The 12534-nt window shown below is 46.3% G+C and overlaps 2 protein-coding genes across 2 annotated transcripts; both read right to left on the bottom strand.

Moving 5' to 3' along the window:
* Positions 1–62: 62 nt before the first annotated feature.
* On the bottom strand, positions 63–3392 carry HOXA7 (homeobox A7). Its single transcript, XM_058807719.1, has 2 exons — positions 2926–3392; positions 63–1873 (listed from the first exon to the last, which is right to left on the bottom strand). Exons 1-2 carry the CDS (start codon positions 3299–3301, stop codon positions 1590–1592), a joined length of 660 nt encoding a protein of 219 aa, XP_058663702.1. The 5' UTR covers positions 3302–3392; the 3' UTR covers positions 63–1589.
* A 5878-nt stretch (positions 3393–9270) lies between these two features.
* On the bottom strand, positions 9271–12316 carry HOXA9 (homeobox A9). Its single transcript, XM_058804449.1, has 2 exons — positions 11770–12316; positions 9271–10631 (listed from the first exon to the last, which is right to left on the bottom strand). Exons 1-2 carry the CDS (start codon positions 12314–12316, stop codon positions 10393–10395), a joined length of 786 nt encoding a protein of 261 aa, XP_058660432.1. The 3' UTR covers positions 9271–10392.
* Between the last annotated feature and the right edge of the window lie 218 nt (positions 12317–12534).

Genomic DNA, 12534 nt, shown 5'->3' on the forward strand with positions numbered 1-12534 from the left:
TTAGTCTATGTAATATATTTTTGTTGCTTCCCTCGAACTTGTTCCTTAATAAAGAAACACAATTCATTGTCAACAAGCATATTTATTTTCTGTGTAACATAAAACACATTTATCGTGGGAGATAGTTGAACACGGTATCACTTCCAAAGAGAGTTCACAGACATTTTTTTTCCCACTTCCAATACTTACACGGCATATCCAAATGTTCACAACGAACACACCGAAACACATTGTAACATACAATTTGTGAATAAACTTTAGCCAAACCTTCAAGACGGATTTATACAGAGTTCTTAACAATACATCATGCTACAAAGTTTCCAAATTAATTACATACTTCCCAATTTATGACATGATCTTACAAATGAGGTTCAAGACGAATATAAATGACAAAAAAATTACAATACTTGCTATTGTAGGAAAATTAATGGTATTACATATTAACACATTCAGATAATCAGGACAAATAGTTTGTGGTTGTTTTTTTTTTTTTAAAGGTGGTTACATGATCATTTAAATTCACTTTTCAAAGAACACTTTCCGCTATATTAAGTAAGATCAACGCAGAATAAGAAAACGGCCTTTAGCAGAAGCAGCTGAAGGTAGAAGCCAACGGGAGATATTAAACCGCTTTGTACAATATTGGCGTGTGTTTGCTTCCTCTCTCGAAATAGCAAAGAATCGAGAACAAAGATATATTGCAGCATATGGTTTTCATTTATAATTGCTTTGGAATAAATATATTATTTTAAATTTAAATATATTCAGACTTTTCGGTACCAAATTCTATACCAAAGCTATTGATGCGTGCTTTTCGAACGACTACACTTACATGTCTAAAAGCGTTTTGCGATTCACATTAGTAATCTTGTAACATCCTTTTGACTACTAAAATACAGTATACTTTCGAAGATAGGTAGGCAGAGCAAGATATATAGGTAGGTAGTCTGGAAAATAGGTAGTACAAATAATTGCTGTAGATTGTAGTGGTTTGTGGAACATTTTCCCCCCCTTATTTGCTGTTTAACCTTTTGTTAGTGTAGCTGTTACTTAAGATACTTTTCTAACAACAAATTAAAAAAAAAAAGAAAACAAAAAGAGAAGTGCAGAGCTACTTATTCAAAATTAGGTAGTTTTTCTTAATGTGAGCCTAATGCACTTTTCCCCTTACACATGATTGGGACTATGGAGTCAGGTAGTTACTTCGGAAGGTCACGGTTTACTATCTGTGCAAGCAGCAGCTCTCCCACTGAAACGTCCCCTGAAGAAGCCCACCCAGATTTGGGTTAATGGAGATTAAAAAAAACCAAGCTGATTGTAAGATGCTCTTAGGAGATATTACCGAAAGGTTCGGCATAGGGCAGGTTTGGGGAGTATGGGAGAGTGGAGAGAAGGCTGGAAGACCAGCCCAAGAAATGTTTTCATGTTTGCAAACGCTTGCTTTCAAGATGATCATTAATGGGAACTGATTTCTTTTTTAATAAAAAGTCTCTCTTTTTTTTTTTTTTTCTTTTCTCCTTTAAAGGGAGCTTTTCCAACTGTCATGTGCACACACTATTCTAAGAGATCACTTCCTCGAGTGGGACTTCTTAGTCCTCCTCCTCTTCGTCTTCTTCCACTTTCTCGACAGAGGCTGCTGCTGACGTGGGCTCGTTGGGAGCCGGGGTGCTGGAGCTCTCCTCCTTGTGCTCCTTCTTCCACTTCATCCTCCGGTTTTGGAACCAGATTTTGATCTGCCTCTCCGTCAGGCAGAGGGCATGGGCGATCTCTATCCTCCGCCGCCGAGTCAGATAACGATTGAAGTGGAATTCCTTCTCCAGCTCCAGGGTCTGGTAGCGGGTGTAGGTCTGGCGCCCTCGCTTCCTATCTGGACCTGAAAACAGGCACACACACGGCCAGGAGTTAGACAAGAAGAGAAGTGGAAAGTTTTCTCTTTTTATTTTTCTTATTGATATTTTAAATAAATAAATAAATAAATAAATAAACAAGCATACAAACAGAAAAGTGGCCGAGCCAGAGTGAACGATCCCCTTCTTCGACTTCCACCCGCCCCCCCACTTTGCCCTAACAAAGACATTTCAGCCACACGACCTGCCCTGCTCAGGCAGGGCAAAAATTAAGTTGCTCGAGACCTAGAAAAAGTGAAGAGAAAGCGTCCAGGAGAGGAGGTGGGGGAGGAAATTGCTTTTGGGAGGAGGAACTTTTCCCCCAGGCGATGTATTTCCCTAAAACCTTCCAGACTTTCACGTTTCGCAAGGAGAAATAAAAAGCTGGAAGGCTGGGCTGTATTTATTTTATTTTAATGTCGTGGGCTCCCCCCACCCATCCCGCCTGGATCGTAAACAATACATAGCATTTAGCTCCAGAAGAGAGCTCTCCTTTTTCACACACACTCTCGTGCCCCAGTGCCCCCCTCCCCCCTCCGCTTTCCTGTTTAGTACATTTCTATAGATTCTTATCTGCGTGGAAAGGGCAGGGGGGACGAGAGTGGCACGTCTCGGCAACGCGAGCTGGCAGAGCCCTCGACACGCCGTCCCTCGCTCCCGAACGCCTCTGTCCCCTCCGCCTCGCCCAGCCAGCGGCATTTTTTTTCCCCCCAACTTCGGCAAGAGGGCAGGGGAGAAGCTTAATCCGTGGGGGCTCCGGGAGCCCGCAGCCAGCTCTCCGCTTTTTCATAGCAAACAGCGCAAATCAAATCAATGCTAAAAATTCCATAGCAAATGGAGTTAAATAAATTTACGAGGCTAGAACCCATTAATTGGGCAATAAAAAGTTTTATGATACTCATTTACATACAATGCCACGGGCTTTCTACGCAATGGCGCCTCGGCTATAATTAAAACCATAAAGGCTGTGCTGACAGTAATCCTGGCGACACGCTTTGCCTGGCTGCCACGGCTCCGAGCCCTCTCCGCTCGCCCCTACCTGAAGACCTCATCCAGGGGTATATCCGGAAATTAGGCTCAGCCTGGTTGTGCAGGTTGCTTTCCTCCGCTTTCTCACAGCTGGGTTTGGTTAGCTCATTGCAGAGGACGGGAATGTTCTGATCAAAAGAGGAACAATGCAGGTTGTAGGCATCAGAGCCCAGGCTGTATCCGGAAGAGAACGGGCTTTGATATATGGTACTGTTCACATTGTACAAGCCGGGCATGGAGGAGGCGAAGGCACCCGCGCCTGGTCCATAGCCGCTTCTCTGGGAGTTGCTTGCAAAGGAGCAAGAAGTAGGCTCCGCATTTTGGAAAAGAGAAGCCCCCGCCGTATATTTGCTAAAAAGCGCATTCACATAATACGAAGAGCTCATAATTTTGACCTGTGATTTGTTGTCCGGCAGGCTTCAGTGTCGGTTTTACGAGGTAGCGTGATATATGATAACATTACACCCCCAGATTTACACCAAACCCCATTTTCTTTTGGACCGAGCTGCCCGCAGCACGTGACCGGTCATGTGACGCCGCCCGCCAATCCCCGCCCGCCTCACAGGTGGTGCCGGCCGGGGCCCGACGGTGCCCGGCCATGGACGGGCCGGGGCCGCCCGCCCGCCAGCGCCCTCAGCCGCCGCCAGCGCCCTCAGCGCCGCCCGCCCGGCCCCGGGGACACCGCTCCCCGCCCGGGCGCTGCCGGGCCGCGGGGCGCTGGGAGAAATCAGGTTTCAGAGCTTTAAATGTGTACGCGTGGAGTTATCTGTGTGCGCCCGGTTTAAAGGAGGTGGCTCCTCTCGGCCCCCCTCACACACACCCCGCGCTGTTTGCGCGCTGTAATGGCGAGAAGCAGGCGGTAACCCTGCGCAGGGTGTGCCAGGGCACCCCCGCCGCTCCCCAGAGCCGCGGAAAGCAAGGCGCTTCCCAGCAGCCTGCCCCCGAGGGGGGGCGAAAATCACAGTCGTCCTCCCCGGGAAAATAAAGGAGGGGAAAAACCTGAAAAAACATACCCCAAACCCCTAAACAAACAACGACATCCAACTAAACAAAAAAGTCCCACCCAACAACAGAATGCACAAAAAACCACTACAAATAATGCCCCCCCAAAAAAAAAAAATTAAAAAAAAAAGAGGACTCAACTTTCTGAATGTCTCAGGAAGAAAATACAGAATAAACCGAAAGTCTAAGAGTTGAAGGAATCGCCTGCAAATAGCTTCAAATCGCCGCCGCCTCTTTCCTGCCCGAGTTACCTTTCCGCCCTCCATACCTTGCAGTCCAGAGCGTTAGGCGGCAGCGGTACGCCCGCACGACGGGGAGAGTTGCTGCTTTTCTAAACACTGGGGTCCCCAACAATGCGAATGGCTCTCCATTGAGGATGCTGCTCCGTGCCCTTCCTTTAAACGGATCGTAAAATGAGTTTCCTTCCCTCAGACAGGGAGTCCTGGTAAAGACAGCTTTTACTGCCTGCCTGTATTGCACATCATAAACTGGAAGAAGCACAATGGAATTGCCCCGGAAATTCTCCTTTCAATTATAGTTTGGTGCCCCGTGTACAAAGACTTTCTCACCAGTTAAAATTGTTCTTGCCGATATTTCGCACGGACCCTAAACTTTGTGGTTTTAAACGTGGAGCACCCTCTCCCCCCCTGCACACCTCCAACACCCACCCGCGCACCCTTTGGCACCCTTTATGCGTGGTTATTGCAGCCCCATGAACACAGGTTACTGACAGAAGCAAGTCAGTTCTTGAAATCACCAGATCCCTGAGATACTAGTGCTTCGGAGCATGCAGATGTGCTGGATGTATGTAAATGTTTGCCAAGTGTTAAGTATGTGAAAACGCAGTTATTATTCGCAGGCATTAAGGGAGAAGGCGCCGAAAGAGCCCCTTCGGCTATTTCTTCCAATTCACCAATATTAGACAATATCCCTGCGGTCGCAACCGCGGTGCGGGAGCATGCCGGCAGAAGAGGCTGCTGGAAGGGAATAGAGGCCCAAGAATTTAAACGAATGCGATGCAAACAAAACGACGACCAAGAAGATCAAAGAGGCTGAAGTAGATGGCATTAGACCAATATATTGCTCCTCTGGTGACAACATACCAAGATGCAAGAAAAAAGAAACAGCAAATATAACCAATGTCTAGACTTAAATATGGATAGCGTAGGACCAAATAGATTGTCCGTGTGGTTGCATTTCGAGCTCCCTGATTCTCAACAATTTGCACGTTTATGTATTTTTCTTTGCTTACGTGTGTTTGTCGCCGCCACGGATTTTTTAAATGTATTTTACTTGCAGCTTATTTCCCCCTGGCAGCCGTTTAGATTTATCAAAAAGCCTTCACTGAATAAATGCTAGAAGGACCCCTAGACATGGGTCCCTGCCACCTTGTTGACTCCCCGCACCCTCTGCGAGCTGGGCATAACGCTGCTTCTGAAATCTCCCGTTTTGTCGCTTACAGGATCAGGCTGGATTATCGTGCCTGTAAATCCGCTTTGCATTTGAATTTATTTTTTTTCCAATCGAGAAAGGGCGAACAGGCGCAGATTTCAAGGTTTTGGTCATGGTAATATTCTCGCACGCTTTAAAAAATAACCCTCTAGGATGGATTAATTGTATTTTTTTTTCCTTGTAAGCTCTGGACTACTCCTCTTTGGCACTGAGCTTTCCGGGAAGTAAAATGTAGTGATAAAACGGTGCTCGTAAGTTATAAGCGACCTGGGAGCACTACATGATTATGGCTTGTGTACTAAGCAGTATCTTGATGTGGTTCTTAGTAGAGAAGATTTTGCTGGTTTGGAATCTGTTCTCGCCATAATTTATCCACGATTATAATGGAACATGCTGTGCCAAGTTATTACTTAGTATGACGATGCATAAACACTTTTTAATTTCAATATAATTTTACTGCCCAAGGAAAAAAATAATTACTCATAATAAGTTTAGCAATGCCATTGTCGACAAACATTTGATAGGAAGGCTCTTGTTAGAAAGCAGGGAGTGGCTGTTGATCCTTATCCCTAGAAAGTATTAAGTCTTTGAATCAGTGCGGGAAAAAAAACTAACTCACTGCATTCCCAGTGCTGAATTTCGATATAAAGAGAATGACTTTGATCTTTGATTTAAGGAAATGTAAGTAAGATGCAGAGAAAGTAGCTCTGTTACAGAGGACTATGCAGGGATTTGTTTAGTTGCCCGGCTTAAACTCACGAAATAAAACGTTTATATTTCAGCCCATATTTTATGCTTCCTTTCCTCCTGCATTTATTTTCCTTCCAATTACTTTTTTCCTCCGTCTCTTTTGGCAATTGCCATCTGAAAATATTCCACAACTCCACACTAAACCTCATTCTCAAGACGCGGGAGCCAACAAAAGCAAAGCGGAAAAAAAAAAAAAAGAAAAAAAAAAGAAAAGAAAAAAAGAAAAAGAAAAAAGAAAAAAGAAAAAAGAAAAAAAGAGGGAAAAAAAGAGGGGAAAAAAAGAAAACTATTTGAGGAAACAAAATAGACGGCGAGAACAAGTTAGGAATGACTTTGAGAGACACGTCAAGTTTGCAGAGCATCAGCCTTCTCACATCTGTGTAATATAATCACAACGAGTCCCACAGAGCTGAAATTGCTTCGGACACAAGCAGGGCTTTTTATTTGTATCAAAGACAGCTGTTGAAAAATTTCACCGGCCGGTAAATAATTTTCCAACTAGATTTTTGCAGCACTGCCGGTTCCCCGCATGGCTGTCTCAGCCGCGCAGAGCGGACAAGGGCATTGGAAAATCCATCGGTTGGCCCCAGAGCTCCAAGGGTGAAGATCTTCGGGCGTTCTCCTCCCAGGCTGAGCCGGGGAGACCCTCTTACATCCTGCCCGAACCCTTCTATTTCCCCTTTCTCCCAATATTTCATTTCACACCAGCCCTTCGGGAAATCAGGATACCCTGTTTGCAGGCTCGGAGCTTAAGCAGAGGAGAGCAAAGGTTTGGGGCAAGGGAGAAAAGAAGGAGCTGGCAGTTGGGTGCCAGGGCTCAATCCGTCTCTATCACATAATAGGAAATGTCTCGGTATTTTGAGAATAAGAAATTCACAGTGTGTCCTTGGTGCAGATCAAGCATCACTTTCTCCACGAGTGCCCTGAGCGTAGCCAGGCGGCAAACGCCACCCTGACAGCGCCCGCTCGGCGGGATAAGGCGGGAAAAACCTCGGGGATAAAGAGGGTCAAAAAGCACCCTCAAACCCGCCGGCCTTTGTCAAAACCACCTCAGCGCTCCCGAGCCCAGTTATGCTCCCATAAAGTCGACATTTTAGGAGCTGTCGGGAGGCGGCCGAGCGCTTGATGGCGGAGGGCGGCCGGGCTCCGTTTCGCGGGCTCACAGCGCCACCTGCCGCCGGCTGGCCGCCACTGCGGCGCCGCCGCCGCCCGCCCCGGCCCGGCGCGGCCCGCGCCCCGGCCCGCCAGCCCGCGGCAAGATAAATGTCCACCTCCCAGCCTGGATTTAAGCACGGGAAGGCCAATAAAAGGTTGTTATTTCCGCTCTCCCGCTTTATCTAAAACAGCCAGACAAAACAAATGAAAAGGCTTTTGTAGAAAATCTTAATTGTGGCTGGACAGTTGTAAACTCATTAAGAGCCGAATTCCAGACAGTTTGCAGACCCGTCATTTATTACACACTCTTAATGCTGATTCTTTGAAGTTGCCTCTGTCTGCAACAACAGAGGGCGTCCCAGCATCCCCAAATACTGGCTCGGGGATCAATTAGGGGTTTTTTTGTGTGTGTGCACGCCAGAACGGGCTCCCTTTTGCTAATTAGAACTCATCAAATCTTACCTCGGAATTATTTCCTTTTTTTTTTCTTTTTTTTTTTTTTTTTTTTTTTTTTTTTTAAGGTGAAGTCGAAAGCATATTTTTTTTCTCCCGCAGTTCTGCACATCTGTAAACTTCTTGCCGGCTCCCTAAGTTTTGTCTTCAGCCCTGCAGCGTTTTACACCCCATAAACGGTTACAGCAGTCATTTTCTTTTATTGCACTGTAGTATGGCTCTGAATTTTCCTAACAACAACTTCTGCCAAGACCATAAGTGTGTTCCGTCCTATTTTGCTTTCAATACATATACATATACATATACATATACATATACATATACATATACATATACATATACATATACATATATATATATATATATGTATATATGTGTAAAGGTACCTTCATAAAACGAGAAGGATTTTACTGTTATTCGCCATATTTGCAAACAAGGGTCGGTGTGGTGTAGAGCTGTGCTGCGATTCATGTTATGGAGGATATCCACCGTGAGCAGTAAGATGTCCGCCCAAAACAAGGGTAAATTTCAGCAAGCTCATAGACTTTGCTATTTTCTTTTGTTGCTGAGCTTGGTTTGGCTTGGGGCGGCGGGGGAGGGGTAGATGAAATAGGGAGGGGATGTATGGAAATCTTCCACTCCAAAGAAATCATTCTTCTTTTTAAAAAATAAATGTAATTTCGTGTTCTCTGCTGTAGACTGTGGCCAGCCCACCGCTTTCCTTCGGCTAAATCAGCGACTAAAATTGACACCATAAATTCTACGATAATTGTCAGTAAAATTTTATCTGATTCTATATCTATCTATAAATACATATATAATCTGAGGCGCTAGTAAAACGCAACGGGTTGTATTTACTTGCCACGGGACATTTAAAAGGGAAAAAAAAATTACAAAAATGAAGGCACGGGAAGGAAAAAAGTGGATGACGTTTGAAATAACATATTTTGCATGGGCAATTATCTCTAGCAAGGAATTTGAAATAAACGCCCTGGTAAGGCGAGCCTTCTCACCGGGGTTGTGGAAGCACGCTTAGTGCTGGACATTTTCTGGTGGAGGCTAATTAACAATCTCAGTTTAAATGTCGCCGTCTGAGCAGATTTACATTATTGTCCGCGCCAAAGAACGTCGGACATTTTGGTTTGGTCCTAGTTCCCCCGCCCCGGCGGCGAATTTTATTAAAACGGCGTTGGCTCGGCACCGTGCCCCGCTGCCATCCAAGGGCTCCCTCCGCGCACTGCTAAGCACCAGCTTACCCGAAGGGGGGAAGAAATCCCTACCCTCAGAGAAGCTATGGCATTTAGGACGCGAATGTGTCCATTTCGGATAAAAATAAAGAACAAATTTCCATCACCTGGGGGCTGCGTTTATAAAACCGTGGGTTTGCCTTGGCTCGAAAATAATACCACTCCTCGCCTCTGCAGCTGCCCTAGCCCCGCCACATCTGCTGGCGAGACTCGGTGTGCCGTGGAAGAATCTCTCCTCAGTAATCTTAAAACATCACAAAATATAAAAGAATCAATATATTTTATTTGGCAAAAAGTTAAATATCATTTCAACACAACGATTTGGTCAGTAGGCCATGAGGTAACTGTTTCAAAATAGACAGTGTACGTTCTGCATTAACATAACTTCCCAGATTTTTTAAAATCAATACAAATTTACAATAACCAAATGTAGGTTTTTATAATGTATAATTTATTATCAATAAAATTAACCTTCATTACAATAACCACCAAATCATTCGATTAAAATTCAAACATAAACCATAGGTAGTTACCCTTTTCACATATACGTATAGCTCCGAAATCTGCTAACTGCTCACTGGTGCAAAAACAATATTTAAGCTAGTCTGTTTATTTACTTTTTTAATATATAGATTATATATACAACCGACAAAGACAGTACTATATATGTATCAACTGTGCATACTAAAATGACTTGCTTCATATTTTGAGAACCGTAATTCCCAGACATCCCGAACGAACGGTTTTTTCTACCTTTTTTTTTTTATTTTGCATTGGGATATATATAATATATATATTTTACAATCAAAGGTTAACTGTCTAATTATACAGAAAAGACTTAATACACTACAGAGCTATACTCTATGCAATTTTTATAATAAACAACCTGAGTTCAAATTGAATTCTAGCTTACACCATTACATCCGGTACAGCACCCAAGCACATAAATTGAGTCACAAACATAATTACCACAATAAAACACAGTGTTCAAGTATTAGAGCAGAGATCTCTCTGCCACGCAAAAAAAGCGAATAAAATTAACTACGTAGACTAAACTATACAGTCCGTAAATAGTTGTGCATTATGAAAAGGTAGTTTTTTCTTTTTTTTTTTTCTTTCCATAAGTGAAGAAACAGGTAGATTTATACAAGCCAGTTATACAGCCTTTTCGTGCTAATGCCCCCTTTTTCTTTCCTATTAGAAAATTAAAAGTCTTACTGTACCTCTCCTGGCAATCTGGCCTCTGTGACTATCATTGTACAATCATAATCAGAATTTGCCAAGGGAAAAATGAGGCCTGGACCCAGACGCATTGCATGGCAGGGCTTGAGGGGATGAATTTTTTTTGTTTGTTTTAACTGTTTTCTTTTTTTTTTTCTTTTACTTTACGCATTTTCATTTTAACCCTCGTGTCGCCATCATTCGTCCTTCGCTCGATCTTTGTTGATTTTCTTCATTTTCATCCTCCTGTTCTGAAACCAGATTTTCACTTGTCTCTCTGTTAAATTGAGGAGTCTGGCCACCTCGTATCTACGGTCCCTAGTGAGATACATATTGAACAGAAATTCCTTCTCCAGTTCCAGTGTCTGATGCTTGGTGTAAGGGCATCGCTTTTTCCTGGTGGACCTTGCGTGGAGCCAGTTTGCAGCTGGATTATCTACAACGAAAACAACAGAAGTTCAGGCTGAGGGGGAGGGTGGGAGGTGGAGGGAGGGGGCTGGGAGGGAAATCCACGCAGAAAGAGCCCATCAGGTGTCCCGGTGTTCGTGTTTGGGACGTGGCTCTCATTTCCCCAGGCACAGAGGCTCGTGAGGCACAATGGACTCCAAAATACAGACACATGGGGAGGTCACACGCAACCACACGCGGCAAAGCCCCGTTGCCCCCGCCTCCCCTCGCCTTTTTTATTGTTTGGAGAGAATACAATTTTTAAATACTTTCTCCTCCTCTCTCTTCCTCACTCTCTAAATCCTTCCCTCCTTCCTGGCCTCCCCACACCTCAAACTGCCAGCCCGGGGAGTAAGCAGCCAGATCAACATGTCATCGAAATTGTTTGTCTTTTTAATCTCTACCTTCTCCTGTGTCATCCCTGGCAAAACCCAGGGAGCTGGCGAGTTAATCTACAGCTGGCATAATTAAACCCTCGCCCTCTTAGGACCCTTATTCGCACGGCGTTAATCGCGATAGTAATCCCGAGGCGCTCTGCCACCAGTCTCGCAGTCCTGGGAGCATCCAGCCCGGGGTTTTGCACCGAGGAGACGAAAGGGGGAGGGGAGGAACCAAGTAAACGGCGAGGTTTCTGCTCTCAGCCCAGCAATAGCCGCCCTGCCCTGAGAGCCGTCTCAAAAAAGATCTGATTCACATCCAGTGCTTTCTAGGCACCCCTGTCCCCGGCGTCTGCCCACGCCTGGGAGCGCGGCGAAGCAGGAGGATGTGAGCACGTCCTGCTGAGTTTGCTGGGGTGGCAGGAGTGAGGATGGGCGGCTATTGCATTTCTCTCTGTCTTTTTTTCCCCCTTTTTTTTTTTCTTTTCTTTTCTTTTCTTTTTTTTTAATGTTTTTTTAAGTTGCAGTTGTTGGGTAGGTTTTTAGTTTCCTTTCACCCCGGAAAGCCAGAGCCGTCCTAGATCCCGTTCGAGCCTGAGAAAGGCAGCGCTGGCTTCTGCAGATGGCAGAGCCCGGCGGGCTGGCGCGGCGGCGGCCGGTGCTCGGCCGCGTAATTAGCCCCAGCGCCTCGACACCTCCCCGCGGCCGGCGCGGAGCCCTGAAGTCCATTACCCTCGCCGTCCCACTTACTTGGATCGATCTGCGGTTTCTCTCCGTTTGCCTCACTTTCTCCATTGCTTTCAGAGAATGCGCCTTCGTGGCTTTGCTTATCCCTATCAACTGGAGGAGAACCACAAGCATAATCAGAGAGAGACAAAGTGTGAGTGTCAAACGTGGTACAGTCAGCCCTCCTGGCCGCCAGCGGTTCAGGTTTAATGCCGTAATGCCTGCTGGTAGGTAACCCGGGGAAAGACAAGGAGCCCGGCACAGGCTCAAGCCACGAACGCATGTACCTGCCGTCGGGCGGTGCCACGGGCGCCTGGTGGTGCGCGTAGGGGTGGTAGACGGCGGGGACGCCGCTGGCGCCGGCGGGGTGCGCGGGGCTCCAGGGGGGGCCGAAGACGGGCGCCTTGGGCTGGAAGCTGCAGGGGGCCAGCTCGGGGTGCTCGGCCAGCGCCGCCGGCCGCGGCGGCGGCCCCAGCGGGGCGGGGGCGTAGCGGGGCGCCGCCAGCTCGTCCCCCTCCGGCACCAGGAAGGAGTCCACGTAGTAATTGCTGAGGGTCCCGGGAGCCGACATGGCGGGCGGGCGGGCGGCGGCGGACCCGCCGCGGTTCGGGGCTGCGGGTTTCACGTAACAACTTGGTGCTGGCGGAGAAGTAGAGTCAGTAATAAGTTGAGGGCAGCGCAGGCGCCCATTGGCTGCGCCTGTCACGTGGCGGGGGAGCAGAACAATAAAGTATAAATCAGTCCGCGGGCTATTAATGGGTCAGTGTTTTCCAGCCATAATTTTTATAG

This window comes from Ammospiza caudacuta, chromosome 1, assembly GCF_027887145.1.
Source record: "Ammospiza caudacuta isolate bAmmCau1 chromosome 1, bAmmCau1.pri, whole genome shotgun sequence".
Lineage (NCBI taxonomy): Eukaryota > Metazoa > Chordata > Aves > Passeriformes > Passerellidae > Ammospiza > Ammospiza caudacuta.